At 42.0% G+C, this 16,620-nt stretch overlaps 1 protein-coding gene across 2 annotated transcripts in view; it reads left to right on the top strand.

Annotated features, from left to right (window-relative positions):
- Positions 1-16,620, top strand: part of FOXK2 (forkhead box K2) — an 87,172-nt gene that overhangs the window by 50,128 nt on the left and 20,424 nt on the right. For both annotated transcript variants that reach the window (XM_008052121.2, XM_021709579.1), the window contains exons 4-8: positions 1,997-2,143; positions 8,306-8,499; positions 9,288-9,463; positions 11,233-11,529; positions 11,741-11,950. In XM_008052121.2, coding sequence (XP_008050312.1) covers positions 1,997-2,143; positions 8,306-8,499; positions 9,288-9,463; positions 11,233-11,529; positions 11,741-11,950 — 1,024 coding nt within the window. The remainder of the gene's footprint in view (positions 1-1,996; positions 2,144-8,305; positions 8,500-9,287; positions 9,464-11,232; positions 11,530-11,740; positions 11,951-16,620) is intronic.

The raw sequence follows: 16,620 nt of genomic DNA on the forward strand, positions 1-16,620 counted from the left end.
GTGCACCTTTTGGGAAGGGTACATGTGTCCCCTGTGTGGAAAGCAGTTGTTGATAGTCACATTATGGCCTACATGTTCTTATTCTTTGATCCTGATATTTTGCCTTCTAGGACTTTGCCTTAAGGAAGTGCATGGAAGTTTATGTAAGACAATATTGAAAGCAACCTAAATGTCCTGTAGGGAACAGTGATTAAGATAAGATGAGCCTAGTTAGAGACTATTATATACAAAAGATTTACTGATATGGAAATGCTCTTGATATAATGCTAAGTGAAAAAAAAGAGAATAAAAACTATGCATAGCATTACTTTACATCCTTATAAGATATGGTGTGTCCCTACAGAAGAGCACAGCCACAAGCCTGAGTATACCACAGCGGTGATCATATGCATATGGCAGCCGGAGGAGCCTCATACAGGGTCCCATTTTTGTTAGGTTTAAAGTCGAGCAACTCTAAATTATGTTGTTTAAGGATGTATTTCAGGTGATAAAACTTCTAACAAATCACAGCAAAACTGTGATTAAAAAGGGATAATAGTGACCTCTGAGATGTAGAGGTAGAGGACTGAGGCAGCCATACAGAAGCTTCCAGGATGCTGGCTGTGTTCTGTTTCTTGACCTAGTGTACTGATGGTCACCTGCAAAAATTTGTTCAGCTGACTTGAATGTATTATGAGATTTTCTGTGTTACATATTTTTTCAATTTAAAAAGTTTTTAGAAACATATAGAAAAAATATCACAAGGAAATACAAAAGCATAAGCACAGTGTTATAGGCTATGTTAGCTATTTAAAAGTGGAGATGAAGCTTGGTTTAGTGGCATGTGCCTGTAATTCCAGCTACTTGGGAGGCTGGGGCGGGAAGATCGCTTGAACCCAGGAGTTGGAGGCTGCAGTGAGCTATGATTCTACCACTGCACTCCAGCCTGGGCAACAGAGTAAGATTCTATCTCTTAAAATAAAAAATAAAGAAAAATGGAACTGTTGGGGAGGATTATAGTTGATTATATTCTTCTGTTCAGAGCATGGTGACAAACATCCCTGTGCCTACCCCTAGCTTTCAGGACTGAGCACGCCCTGTGCTGTGGAAGCCCATGGGTTCCCTCTCAACACCCTGGACGTCCTCGCCTCTTGTCTCTCAACCTGCCTGTTCTTTTACTCTGTTTGTGTTTATCTCTGATGTTCAAACTTCATATAAATAGTATCATCTTGAATGTATTACTTTGCAAATTACTTTTTTCATCCTGCATTATGTTTTGTTATTCATCTATGTTGATATGTATGTTTCTCAGAGGTTCACAACCACGAGTGGTTCCCTCGCTCCAGTGGGCTTGTGCCAATATATATGGGTTTTGAGTTGTCACACTGACAAGGAGCCACTAGTAGTCTTGGGCGAGCCGGGACTAGGGCCTGGGGGGTGCACAGCAGCCCTGTGCTTGAGCTGTGTCCACTCAGGATGACTCGGTTCTCTGTCAGAGCCTTGCTTGCTTGAATGCGAAGTCCACCTGTGTGAGCTTCTAATGTGCAAGCTCCTCACGGTGGCATGGGGCGGTCCTGCTGCTCTGAGTGCTCTTGACTGCCCCCTGGTGCTCATGAAGGTCTCTGCCAGCATTAGTGCCTTGGAGGGGTGCTGCTGGTTTTGCCCTCACAGCACCTGGCCTTTCTCACCCCCCTCACCTTTGCCACTGCAGCAATCGATAAGACCAGGTTATGGTTTAATGGGCTTTACCCAGGACTCCACTAAGGCTGAGCAGCTTTTCTCAGTTTTTTTCATTTTTGACGTTTGGATTTTCTCCTTATGTGATTCTTAATATTCATTTTTATACTCCTAGACTTTTCCATTTGTTTCCTCCAAGTTTTCAAATTATATTACTTTTGTAGTAAGAAAAATGAAGAAGTATTATCAGAGGAACACTTAAAAACACCAAGAATTCTTAATTTTGGTAAATTTAGTAAAACATTGTGGTAATTTCAATACACCTTTTTTTTTCATGCAGGATGATTCAAAGCCACCTTATTCCTATGCACAATTAATAGTACAAGCAATTACAATGGCTCCTGACAAACAGCTCACCCTAAATGGAATCTATACGCACATCACTAAAAATTATCCATACTACAGGACTGCAGACAAGGGCTGGCAGGTAAATCCATTTCAGTTTGTTATTGAATATTTCTGTTACGTGTCTCATAGAGGCTGATTGACATGGAGAGGAGAGTTAAGCTGCTACTTTGTTGAGCTCAAGTGTAAGTTAAGAAGGTAGAGGGAGATGAGTGGAGCCCTCTCCTGCTCAGAGAAGGAAGAGTATTAGTGGTCTGTTGCTGCCATGCTCTGTCCAACCTCTGTGTAGAGCAGAAGGAAGAATGGTTCCAGATGAAAATCTAAACCCACATTTTTATTGTCACAGAAGTACATGTGTCTACAGAGGATTTGTAAAGTGTAGATTGTTTGAGATGTTTCTCTTTGACCAATGGAGTTCCTTTCACATAACTGAAGTGTAAGAGAATTTAAAATCTAGACCATTCTTTGGCATTCTTCTGTCTTCCATATCTATTCCTACTGTCATACAGAAGTTTTGGTTTGCACAGTTTCAAACTGTTTTACCAAGGTCACTTTTTTTCAAATGACATCTTCTCTAGTTGGCCAGCATATAAGACAGACGCACTTGGTGTGTCCCTGTTTAAACTGGGAGTCCACCTGCTCATGGAACCCGGGGACTGCTTAGAGGACACTTTGAAATCTGCAAAATATTCACATTGGTCAGCTCATGAACCAATAATTTTTAAACTTTTATATTGTGTAGATTTGTTTTACTCTTTTGTGTATCTGTGTTGTGTGTGGCCATTTATAGAACTTCACTAATTGAGACACTTTGGGAAAGGGTTGAGTTTGAAATATAGCCTACTAAAAAATAATAAAAGTGGGAATTAATGTATGTATGCTTATGATTTCTAAATTCATTAAGTCACCAGGAATGACTGCTGAATTCCTTTGAGGCTTTGGTTTAATGAGTAAATGATCCTTTAAAAAATGTGTCTGTTGAACTCTGTAACCTTGTGATGTGGATGGTGTGGGGGTAACTGTTTTCTGTTTATTAAAGACAAAAATCTTTTTCCTTTAATGGGAGGTGTATAAACATGTTATAATAAAAATAATCTACCAATAGTATCCTCAATATTTCCTTTGTGAGGGACTCAGGGTCTTTAGTCATGGAAGGTAATGAGACCTAGCCTTCCTTCTGGCCTACCTGGTGCCCTTCCTTGCCTGGGGCATCCACAGCCTGCCTTGCCTTCCCTGTTCACAGCAAGGGGGCATTGCTTAGTTGACCATTAGGAAAATGATGAATTTGGAGAATAGCTACCTGTCAGGGTCTCTTAACACACTGCATATATCTTAATCTATAAAAGTGAGGTTCTAGCCAGGCTCGATGGCTCAGCCTATAATCCCGCGCTTTGGGAGGCTGAGGTGAGTGGATTGCCTGAGCCCGTGAGTTCGAAACCCACCTGGGCAACTTGGCAAGACCTTGTCTCTACAGTAAATCAAAAACTAGCCTGGCGTGGTAGCGTGTGCCTGTAGTTCCAGCTACTTGGAAGGCTGAGGCGAAAGGATCACTAGAGCCCACTGCACTCCAGTCTGGGTGACAGAGTGAGACTCCAACTCAAAATAAATAAATAAATAAATAAATAAAATAAATAAAAGTGAGGTTCTACTTAAAATATAAAACGAGGCCGGGCGCAGTGGCTCATGCTGTAATCCCAGCACTTTGGGAGGCAGAGGCAAGAGTATTGCCTGAGCCCAGGGGTTTGAGACCAGGCTAGGTCACTTGGCAAGACCTCATCTCTACAATAAACTTTTAAAAATTAGCCAGGCATGGTGGCGTGCGCCTGTGGTTCCAGCTACTTGGAAAGCGGAGGCGGAAGGATCACCTGAGCCCAGCAGGTCAAGGCTGTGGTGGCTGTGAGTGTGCCACTGCACTCCAGCCTCGGCGACAGAATGAGACTCCCACTCAAAAAATAGATATATAAAATGAAAAAGCCAAAACTGGACAATAACTTGTATCCATGTTCTAGTGACCATGGCTTTGTAAAGGAGAGAAACTTCACATGGAACACAGCTCACTGTGTGTGAGCACCTGAGGGTCTTTCAGCATTTAAGTGTAGCTTATTACATGCAAAATTCTGATGATTTGAAATATTAGTTACCTGGGGCTCTGCAGGAGTGTTTCTAAAAAGATTAATTAGACTCTAATTTGTTTTTCTTAGATCATATTTCCATGGGTTTTTCTAACATGCATTTATTTGAGACCTACCTATGAGTACCACAAGGTTTTCTTGCTAAAGGGGGTGAAAGGATAATGGCTGACCCTGGCCTCGGTCTCTTGGAGCCTAAGTCAGGAAGTCAGGATGGGCCTTTTGGGGAGCAGAGCTTTCTGGGCCAAGCTTTCATAGACCGTTGTCATGGAGAGGCAGGGATCTGATAGGAGACCCCACACACATGCACTGCTTCCTGCTGGCTACTAGAAGTAACTTCACAACCCACATAAGGCGGAGGATTACAAGCATAACCACAAATTGAGCACCCCTCTCTTTTGAACTGTTATTACACTTGTTTTTATTGAAACATTTTCTTTTCTGTCTAGATCAAGGTCTATAAGGAAGACTGTGCATCTCCTGCCTGAGTAAGGCTGCTCCTGGGGTATTTCATGCCTCCTGGCTCCAGCTCATTTAGTGAGAGAGGGATTACCTGCTCCAGACACACTTTGGTTAACGGACACGCACTCGGAATTTCTTTCTGTCCTCAGCTGTGTCCTTTGCTGTTAGAATACTGACCCTAATGGACTCTTTTCTGCTTTGAGAGTCCCTGAGCTGCCCTTCCTAAAGTGACTGTACTGAATGTCCCCGTACGTGTCAGACCTTATTCTTGCTTCCTCCCTCCTGGCTTAAAAGAAAAAGCCTTTCTGCTTTTCAATCTGATTTCATAGAAGAACCCCGTCCCTTTCTTTTGAGAGAAAAATAAAACTGTCAGCATTACAGCCCATTTTAAAATGTGAGTGTCCAGCTTGCGTCCTGCTTTCCCCAGTGGGTTGTGGGCAGGTTGCAGCACAGTGCTTCTCTGGGCATGACCAAAGGTGTTTGGTGCTTTCCATCAGTCTCCAAGAGGGTGAGTGTTGATACTTTCCCACCAAGCCCACTGGAAGTCCTTACTGGTGTCTACAACCATCTTCTAGACTTAGTTTTGGTATTTTGCGTTGTCTACCCTCAACATAGTTTTTTGGGTAATCTACAGAGGACATTCTGGAATAAATTGTGATGGGTTGAGCAACCCTATCTGAAAAGATGGCATATTTTTTTCCTTTGGTTGCATTTTTCTGCCAAAATAATTTTATATGATTGTATAATTTTATCTAGCCCAGAACTGAGACAATTGTGACTATGGAAAGTTTGAAAAAACTGGGTTCTTGGCCTCCAAAGGGACCAGAGCTGATTTCTTTTTAAATAGAGCATGTGGTCTATACTTACCAACCCTGCTTGTTAGACTGTTCCATTTAAAGGAATTTGATGTTTCCTTCTCCTCAGTTTCCTTTTTTTTTTTTGAATCAGAGTCTCACTCTGTCACCCAGGCAATAGTGCAGTGGCACAATCATGGCTCACTGCAGCCTTGACCTCCTGGGCTCAGGCAATCCTTGCACTTCAGCCTCCCCAGTCACTAGGACTACAGATGCATGTGCCACCACGCCTGGCTAATTTTGTTGTAGAGGCTAGAGCTTGCTATGTTGCCTAGGCTGGTCTTGAACTCCTAGCTACAAGCAATCCTCCTGCCTCAGCCTCCCAAAGTCCTGGGATTATAGTTATGAGCCACCACACCCAGACTTCCTAAGTTTTCTTTACAAGTCCTTACTGTGCAAAATGCACACTGGAGAATGGAGTACTCAGTGCTGAGTGGGATTAAATAAACCTTAGGCTGGTCAGGAAGGGGACATATCTAGGGAGGATAGCAGGAGTGGAATCCCCCTGTAAGGATGGAATGAGAGGGGGAGGGAACTGGTACTCAGGAAGAGCTGATTTTGGAGAGAGCCTCGGTTTGGAAAGACTCTAGGGGAAGGAGAATTCGCTCAATGTTGTAATCCTTTCCTCCATATTTAGCATTAAAGAATAACCCACTTTTACTCTGAATATTTTATAATGATTTCTGAGTCACTGGGATCCAATGTGGTTTTAATATATGTAGCAACACAACGAAGGAACATCCATCCTGGGTTTGATCAAATTACAAAGGCCTTAAATTACCTTAGAAAGTAGTTACTTTATTTTGTGTGTGCCTGCATTAAATGTCTTATTATTTCCTGATAGTTTCTGGTCTTGTTGATTGAAAAATCATAAGTAATATTTGATAAATTCTACCTCTTATGCCCACAGGATTGTTGTTAAGGGAGGTGGATTAGCGTGGAGAGGAGGTTAGAACTGATTATGATTATGCAAACTGGGTGTTATGACATTTTTCCAAACAGAATAGCAGTTCTCTGATTCCAAGAATTTATTTTATGTCTTGTAAGTGATATTAGTGGTAATGAAACAGCAGCATTCCCGGCTCACAGTCATGTTCTTTCTCACATGAATAGAAAACTTAGTTCCCTGAAATAATATTTTCTGCTTCCAGATTCCCTCTACAATCCTCTTTCCTCCTTACATATGCAAATTAAATTCTTCCACATCAATCAGTGCAATCCCAGTCTTCATTTGGGGCTTATCAGATGTTGTCTGCTCTCTGCTTAGAACTCTGTGTAGGGCAGGAGTTCTTTCTCAGTTCCTGCTTGGGGGACTGTGGTTCTGAGAACACAGTGAGAGGGGAACTGTTGACCCTCATAAGGAAGGTATAAGAGTTGCCGTTTTCAGTGTTTTATATTATATTGTCTAGGTTTGCTTTTCTTAATCCACAGTCTTGGAATCTAACTTCGGTTCCATACTTTACAAGTCTGAGAGCAGAGGCAAAGGTTTGCTTTCTCTGTCTTTGTCAGACCACCAGTAACAGTAACATTGGATTTTCTGGTGGAATTGATAGAGAGGTTGTTTATCAGCTAAATGTAATGGTAAAACATCATAGCAAGTATCTATAGTTAATAAAATATGCAAAATCTCATCTAATACATTTGGTATGCAATTTCACAAATCACAGACACAGCCTAACCTGCCCCTGCATATTACCCATGAAGGAGTCATAGGTGTTAAGTCATGGCCTGTGACTGGGATAGTATGTGAACAGTCCTTGAGAATGCTATGCAGTATTATTTATGTGTTTGATTTCTTAGTCACCCTTGACAATTCAGAGTTTCAGACTGTGGCTTGCAATTCTATTAAAAGTTTAGTTTGGGGAATTTATAAATGATTTTTGGATCGTCCCTAATTTTATTTTGAGTTTTTACTTTAATACTTTAAATCAAACTTTAATAGTTTAATTTTAAATTTACACATGAATGTAAATGCATGAAATGTTGATATGAATCCATGACTTTTATCTAGCTTTGGCTCTGATGGTGCAGCCTGAATGAAATCACAGTGGTGGGTTTCCTCAGATGGTCTGTAAGCCCTTAGTTGGGCTTCTTGTAATAGAAAGAATGGTGGTCTGGGAGTTGAGAGAGATTTTCTCAGCATACCTTACGAACTTATTGTGAAGATCAAATAAAACATGTATTGGAAGTACTTTCCCGAGTCGTCTGTTACTGGAAGATGGTGTCCATCATAACTCAACCTTCTGCTCACTTTTTTCCTTTGCTGGTTTGCCAGAAGCACTATACTGGATGAATTTACTTTAATGGCATGACAGAGCTTATAAACGAATCCTGTGCAAACACATGTTTTGAAGGAACAGTTTATCAGCTCTGTTTGTCTCTAAGGAGGGAGAGGCTGCCAACTGAGTCAGTGGCTCTACCTGAAAGTTCACACAGGGACAGTTGTAGTCCTTGGTTTCTACCTAGAGAGGAGGTGTAGTTGGACATGGCCTTTGTTCATGCTTGTGCAGATTCCCAGTCCTTTCCTCATTCCCCAGCGTTGCCTCCCAGGGCCCCCTCTGCCTTGTGTCTGCTTTGCGATGTCCTTTGCTCTGTAGAAGCCCACAGCCGGGGGGGCACAAACCCTGAGCTGTGTCCTCCCTTAAGAATCGCTCACTAGGAGGAGAGCATGCTTCTCCCCCACAGCATTGCTCTTTACCGCACCAGGAGCCGGACAGCTAGGTCTCTACTTTGTAGGGCACGGTTTTATTTCTCAGCAAGGAAATATATGAATTCTACGTATTTTTTTATGTTTCATAGAATTCAATTCGCCACAATCTCTCTCTGAATCGTTATTTCATCAAAGTACCGCGTTCCCAGGAAGAACCAGGCAAAGGCTCATTCTGGAGGATAGATCCTGCCTCTGAAAGCAAATTAATAGAGCAGGCTTTTAGGAAAAGACGGCCTAGGGGCGTGCCTTGCTTTAGAACCCCTCTGGGACCGCTGTCTTCTAGGTAAGGATAAAAGAGGAACAATGACGTCAATTAATGGTCGGTAAACTTATCTTCAATGTATTGGTAAATTTTCATTTTGAAGATGAAGAAACTACCAAATGCATTATGATTAAATTTTGGGATGGGAATTTGAAAAAATAAAGTATTGGATGCTGCCCGTGTATTTTGGTTCTAGGAATCCAAAACATTTGAGATTATAAAGTTGTATTTAACCTCCATCCGCATGTATTGATTTTTGCTTCCCTGGGATCACTGTATATTGTTAACATGATTAGATCCTTTTACTTGAGTTGGCAATGTAATGCCACATTGATGGTTTTCCTTTCGTTTGGCATGTGAAAAGTTCTTTAAAACTACCTTTTAGCTGCTTAAACTCAAGTTGACTTTTATAGTGTTAATTTGCCTGATTTTAAAACTACCCGTTTGTAGTTTCATTAATACTGTTTTTAACCAAAAAAAGAAATGAGTGTACCATAAGTCTTCACCCCCACCAGCTTCCCAATGCTGGCTCCTACTGGCTGCACAGGAGCTGCTTAAAAAGGGCAGCCAGGCCCCATGATTGTACACTTGTGCTGGGCCAGGGGCACAAGGTGGTTCCACAAGAGGCTGAGCACGTCTCACCGAATATCCAGTTTAGCTTACAGATGAGCACAAAAGTAAGACTTAGCAACTGTGGTTGGTTGGTAGGAGACAAAAGACACCCCCTTTTGCATAGTACACTTAATGAAAACAACAAGCTTTGAGTGCATCACCCTTAAAAATCCACTGTCTTCTTCTTGGTGACACAGGAGTGCCCCAGCTTCTCCCAATCATGCCGGAGTGCTATCTGCTCACTCCAGTGGTGCCCAGACCCCTGAGAGTCTCTCAAGGGAAGGTTCGCCGGCCCCTCTGGAGCCTGAGCCTGGCGCCTCACAGCCCAAACTTGCCGTCATCCAGGAAGCCCGGTTTGCCCAGAGCGCACCAGGTGAGACACCAGGCGGGAGAGGAAGTGAGGGTCAGGTGGCAGGAGCCTGGACACAGACATTTGGGCTCAGCAGAGAAGAAACAACTGCACTTCCAGAAGAAGTCTTTGTTCCTTTGAACCTTGTACCTGATATTTTCTGCACAGTACCTGAGTATTTTATAGGCTCTGGAAAACTAATAGCACTGTGTTTAAAAAAATCAGTGGGCCGGATATGGTGGCTGATGCCTATAATTCCAGCACTTTGAGAGGCTGAGGTGAGAGGATTGCCTGAGCCCACGGGTTCATGTCCAGCCCGGGCAACTTGGGAAGACCTCATCTCTACAATAAATCAAGAAAAATTAGCCAGATGTGATAGCGCATGCTTGTAGATCCAGCTACTGGGAAGTCTGAGGTGAAAGAATCACCGGAACCCAGCAAGTCAATACTGGGGTGGCTGTGAGTGTGCCACTGCACTCCAGCCTGGGCGACAGAGTGAGATGCCAATTCAAAAAAAAAAAAAAAAAAAATCAGTGAATGTTCTTTAAATGATACTGTGTGTAGATGCCTAAAATAATTTAGAATTAGCCTGTTTCTCAGTTAGTTGCTTCATCATTCAAAAATCCATGAAAAAGATCCCCTTACCTCAAAAAAACATAAATTAGACAAACTAGGCATTGATGGGAAGCAAAAATATGTCTATTTATGAATAGGTGAACACTTTGCAGTTTACATAGAAAGTCATAATGTGAAATAAAACATGTGCCCTGGGGAATTAATATATATATAGATATAGATATATATATCACATAGAAAAATATCCAAACTAGTCCTTTGATGTTGATAAAAATTTGTATTTTGACTCCCTGGCAATGGGCAAAGAGATACATTATTGGTAGTGTTGCTCTTTAAAAAGAAAAAAGTATATTTTGATTAGTTGGGATTCCTGACCAGGCTGGACCAGGCAACACCCCACTTCTGTCTACCCCTGTCAGTTGTACCTGATGTCCATGTGTCTTTTTTTATCCCCTATTTGAAGGCTCACTCTGTCACCTAGGCTGGAGCCCAGTGGCATGCTTATGGCCACTGCAACCTTGACCTACTGGACTTAGGTGATCCTTCTGTCTCATCCTTCCAAGTAGCTGGAACTACAGGCGCATGCCATCACGCTTGGCTAATTTTTTAATTTATTGTGGAGACAAGGTCTTGCCAAGTTGCCCAGGCTGTCCTCAAAGCCCTGAGCTCGGATAATCTTCTCACCCTGGCCTCCCCAAATGCTGGGATTTGCCACCAAATCCAGGCCATGTGTCTTTCCTTTTGGTCTAAGCCCCCAAACTGTGAAGGACATAGCTCGGTTAGCAGAGGCTATATTACATCTGCTTCCCATTCATCTGCTTCCCATTCATCTGCTTCCCATTCATCTGCTAAAAGAGGAAGATGTTGATCCTGGGTGAGTGTGGCCTTGGTCTTTTGGACCTGCAGGGGTGGTTTCTTCTAATATTGTGTATTGCCATGTTCTTTTTCATGAAGAAAGAACTGCGAGAAGAGGCAGAAATCTAAATAGAGCCAAAAGTGCATTTTAGCAGTTAGATACAGGAATTAAGTGAAAATACTAATTAAAATGCTACACTTCTCCCATCGTTAGTAGCTTTATTACTGTAAGGTAAAATGGGGCCACAGCATGTACTTTTAATTAAAATGTATATGTTGTTTGTAAGTGCTTAGTGTGGGCAACTGTTGTAGAAATAAAGGACCTGTCAGCCTCAGTCCTGATTTTGCCTTCCTCTCGACAGGGTCACCTCTGTCCAGTCAACCAGTCTTAATCACCGTCCAGCGGCAGCTACCACAGGCCATCAAGCCTGTCACCTACACTGTGGCCACCCCGGTGACCACCTCCACCTCCCAGCCACCCGTTGTGCAGACGGTTCACGTCGTCCATCAGATACCAGCGGTGTCAGTCACCAGTGTGGCTGGACTAGCTCCAGCGAACACGTATACTGTCTCTGGACAAGCTGTGGTTGCTCCGGCAGCCATGCTGGCCCCTCCTAAGGCAGAGCCACAGGAGAACGGAGATCACAGGGAAGTCAAAGGTGAGCAGTGGGAAAGACAGTTCCCATCAGCATCACACTCTTAGAAATCCACAAGATTTATTCATCTCGATCTTTTTTCCAATTTGTTATTAGTTTTATAGACATTTTATAGCAGGTCTCATAGCCATCTGATTATTTTATTTCATATTGGTTAAATTTTTCCAGTAATATAGGTGGTGTCATTTTTTCTTTCTTTTGCTTTTAACTTCAGTGAAAGTAGAACCTATTCCTGCCATCAGCCACGCCACTCTGGGTGCTGCCGGCCGGATCATTCAGACACCTCAGACCACCCCTGTCCAGACGGTCACCATAGTACAACAGGCACCTCTAGGTCAACACCAGCTACCAATAAAAACTGTAACGCAAAACGGGACTCACGTGGTGCCAGTCCCCACTGCAGTCCACGGCCAGGTGAACAATGGTAAGAAATGCCATCGTATGTCCTGCCCCAGCTCAAAATAACTCCGCGAAGGGAGGTATTTGGTGTTTTGGTTCTGACTGCTAAAACTTCAGTTTTTGTCTGAGGAAACGTTTGCATTTCTAAGCTGCAGGAAATCTAGTCATGCTGTAGGAGAATTGGGAAACTGTGTGAGAGTTGACTGTTGTGCAATTCTCATTGGAGGAGCCCTCTGCAAAAAGAGTTTCTGATACCTTGAGAGGTAAAAGTACTCTCGCCTTATCTAGATACCTGGGTGTGGTCTAGATATCACCTGAATTTTGGGTGGTAGAACTTAACTGATAAAATATCCTTGTGTTGTGCCATGGCTCATCTGTTGGGTGGCATTGCTCTCTCCATGGGCATGCTGCTTTTCTTCAGGAGTGTGTTTCTGATGGTGGAAGTGGTGAATATAGCTCTTCTGTGCCCTTGGTTCTGAAAGCCCTTTGGAGACCCATGCTTGTAAACTCCATGAAAATTTTGACACAGACAAATGAAGAAAATAGAACCTCTTTACTGACACCAGGTTAAGTGTCTTCACCCTGCAGAGCTGTGAGAATTTTTGGGCAGGGTGGGAGTCCCTGCTGCTAAGTCACCTTAAGCTTTATGGGGTCTTTGGAGGTAGTGTTTAACAAAGACATTGCAGCAGTGGAGCCTGGCCCAGAAGTGTGGGGTGCATGCTGTGTCATGTGGGTACACATGGTCCATTGTGGTACCATGCTGGTTGGTCCTGCAGGATCTCAAGCAGCAGAATCAGAAGCTGGAACCAAAATTGTCTCTATGCACACAGGATACTTTCTTTGAAAGAGGGCAGGAATTAAAAGGCTTAATAACGTTGGCCTTCAGATCCCTACCAAGTATTATGAAATGGAAACTGTGAAACCTGCATTTACCTCTTACTGTGACTCTTATTACCGCCTGCCCCTCCCCAAATTTAGTGGAAGAACAAGGTCTGGAACTTTTTCTGGGGAAGTCTTAACAACTTGAGAGTTTTTCATTTAAATAACTAACATGCTTTGACTTACAGATTGAGAAGTTTGCAATAATCAGTTGCCCATTTAAAATGCCTTCTTCCTCAGATTCCTCTTAACCTCAGTGGTTAAGAGCTGTTCAGACCTCATTCTTTTCTTTCTGAATAACTCTATGGTCATAGATGCTCTTATGTGACAACCTGGTGGCCCTGGAAGTAGATGCAAGGGAGGATAGATAGTCAGTTTTCTGGTCTTCATCATTTCCTAGTCTAAAGATGGGGTGCAGGCCCTGGATTCCCAGACTCATGGGCATTAGAATCACTCAGAGGACCCGTTGGAACTCAAAGTGCTGGGCTTCCCAGGGTTTCTGACTTGGCAGATCTGGCATGGGACCCAAGAATGTGCATTTCTGACACATTCCAGACTGACAGAGAACCACTGGTGCTCGTCCAGAGGCCTTCTGTGTCCATCTCTCTTAGAAGGAGTTTGAAAAACTATCCCTTTCATATATTTATGAACTCTAAATTTTTGTGTGTGTGTGTGTGTGTGTGTGTGTGTGTGTGTGTGTGTGTGTGTGTGTGTGTGTGTTGTGTTCTCACTCTGGTTCCCTTTCATATATTTATGAACTCTAAATTTGTGTGTGTGTGTGTGTGTGTGTGTGTGTGTGTGTGTGTTGTGTTCTCACTCTGGTTCCCGGATTGGTATGCTGGAGTACAGTGGCACAATCATGGTTCACTGCAGCCTCAACCTCCTGGGCTCAGGTGATCCTGCTGCTTCAACCTCCTGAGTAGCTGGGATTACAGGTGCACACAACTCCACCTGGCTAACTTTTTGAATTATTTGTAGAAATGAGGTCTCACTGTGTTGCCTAGGCTAATCTTGAACTTCTGGGCTCAAGCATTCCTCTCACCTTGGCCTCCCAAAGTGCTGGGATTACAGGCATGACCTACCATGCCTGGCCTAAAATTTTTCATTATAAATTTAAGCAAGAGTTTTAGTTTTCCACTATTGAAAATATTGTTTTAAAATAAAACTTATTTTAAATGTTCTCCTGGACTGTAAATACAGCCATGACTGGATGCCCACCCTCACACTTGCATGAACACAGAGACAAGAATTGTGCAGCTTCTCTCCTCAGCCCCAGAACCACCTGTTTCCCAACAAACTTTGTATGAGGCATATGCTTGATGCTTAAATGTCGTTTACTAACCATGTTTTCTCTGCAACAACAAAATATAGACTTAAGTGTTAAAGATTTATTTATGAATAAAAGGATTGACTTACCTATTGTTATTACTATGGAGTTGATCAAAACCAAAAATACAATAAACTCCTATACAACCAGAAATTAATATTCTATTGAAGATACATTTCTTAAAGTATCAGAGCTTTAGAGAAAACCACCTGGTTAGTTCTGCATGCCTTGGTGATTGCACAGTCTGGGTGTCAGTGCTGAGAGTCTGTTTCCACTCAGAAAGAGGAAGAAAGGAGGAAACATTGGAACTTCTCCAGTTGCATTTGAAAGTCAGCTAGTGATCTTTTAACAAAAACTAATTTATGTGATCTGGTAATGAGAAGTCCTGTTGATAGGTTCTTCTATTTGGTTGAAATTGTTGACTTGGAAAACATTTGGTTTAAAAAATGATATATTATCCAGGAAATAATAATTTAAGTTTACAGCACCAGTATTTTCCATTATGCTTTTGTTTCATGCTCCATTCCAAAGTTTTAATCCCCAAAGCTAGTGCTCAGTTTAGCAGGTAACAGAGAGGCCGTTGAGAAAGAGGCGGCAGATTGGCTGTGAGAAAGACTTTGTGACTGACCAGGTAGAGGATCTGGAAATGATTTTCTTAAAACAGTGTCAGAAGTCACATGGATGTTTGTGACTGACCAGGTAGAGGATCTGGAAATAATTTTCTTAAAACAGTGTCAGAAGTCACATGGATGTTGAACACCTAGTCTGAAGGCTGCTGCATAGGTGGCCCAAACTTTGGCCTACTTTATGCTAGAAAATCACTCCTGAGAAAGGAAAGCAGTATCTGTTGTTAATGAATTTTGATAATCAGAAGCTCAGCTGTTTTTCTCTTAAACTTTTACTATAGAAAATGTCAAGCATTCTGGAAATTGTTAACTGGCAGCTGATCTTATTCCATCTGCTCTCACACTGGATTCCATATACTATGTTATTTCATCTATTAATATTTCATTATCTCTGAAAGATAAGGATTTCCTTTTAATATATAAACACAATGCTGTTATTGTAGCTTTAAAAAATATTAACAGCTGGGCTCGGTGGCTCAGCCTGTAATCCCGCGCCTTTGGGAGGCTGAGGTGAGTAGATTGCTTGAGCCCACAGGTTCGAGACCCGCCTGGGCAGCAAGACCTCATCTCTACAATAAATCAAAAAATCAGCCGGGCGTGGTAGCGTGCGCCTGTAATTCCGGCTACTCGGAAGGCTGAGGTGGAAGGATCGCCGGAGCCTAGCCTTCCAAGTTGCCAGAATTACAGGCATGCGCTACCACGCCTGGCTGAGTTTTTGATTTATTGTAGAGATGATTTAAATCATTTTAATCATCCCAAAAAGAAATCTGTTCCTATTAAGCAGTCACTCCTGACTCCTCAATTCCCCCAGGTTGTGGCAGCCTGTACACTGCCGTCTCTATAGATTTACCCATACTGGATCTTTCATGTAAATTGAATCAGTCATATGAGGGGGGGCTTTTTGTTTCTGGCTTCTTTTACTTAGCATAATGTATTTGAGGTTCTTTCGTATTGTAGCTTGCATCAGTACTTTGTTCCTTTTTTGTAGCCAAATATTATTCTATTGTATGGATAGACTTAACATGTTTATTCATTTATCAGTTGATGGACATTTGGTTTGTTTCCACATTTTAGCTATTGTGAACTGTGTCACTAGGAATGTTCATGTACAAGCATTTGAATAACTGTCTTGAACGTTGGGTTTATATACCTAGGAGTGAAATTCCTGCCTTTTATGGTAATTCTGTGTTTAATTTATTGAGTAACCACCAAACTTTTCCACAGCAGAGGGACACTTTTACATTTCTACTAACAATGTATGAGATGGCTATTTGTCCACATCCACACTAATGCTTGTTATACTTTCTTTTTTAAAAAGTATGATCATCTTAGTGCATGTGATTTGCATATGGTGGTTTTGCTTTGCATTTCCCTAATGACTAATGATGTTGAACATCTTTCCATGTGCTTGTTAGTTATTTGTATATCTTCTTTGAAGAAGTGCCTATTTAAATCCTTTGCCCGTCTTTTAATTGACTTGTCTTTTTGTTGTGGAGTTTTAGGAGTTTTTTATGTCTTCTGGATATTAGACCTTAACAGTGTACATCAAGGTCCATCAAAGATATTGTGCATTCAGTTCCAGGCCACCGCAATAAAGTAAATATCACAGTAAAGCGAGTCATATAAATTTTTTGGTTTCCCAGTGCACATAACAGTTATGTTTATACTATACTGTAGTTTATTAAGTGTATAATAGCATTATGTGTAGAAAAGTAGATATCATAATTTTAAATAATTTATTACTAAAAAATGCTAATGATCATCTGAGACTTAAGCAAGTCATGCTTTTGCTAGAGAAGGGTCTGGACTCAATGTTGATGGCTGCTGACTGGTCAGGGTGGTGTTGCTAAAGGTTTGGGTGGC

The sequence above is a fragment of the Carlito syrichta genome, unplaced genomic scaffold (genome assembly GCF_000164805.1).
Source record: "Carlito syrichta isolate Samal-C Ts95f unplaced genomic scaffold, Tarsius_syrichta-2.0.1 Scaffold257243, whole genome shotgun sequence".
Lineage (NCBI taxonomy): Eukaryota > Metazoa > Chordata > Mammalia > Primates > Tarsiidae > Carlito > Carlito syrichta.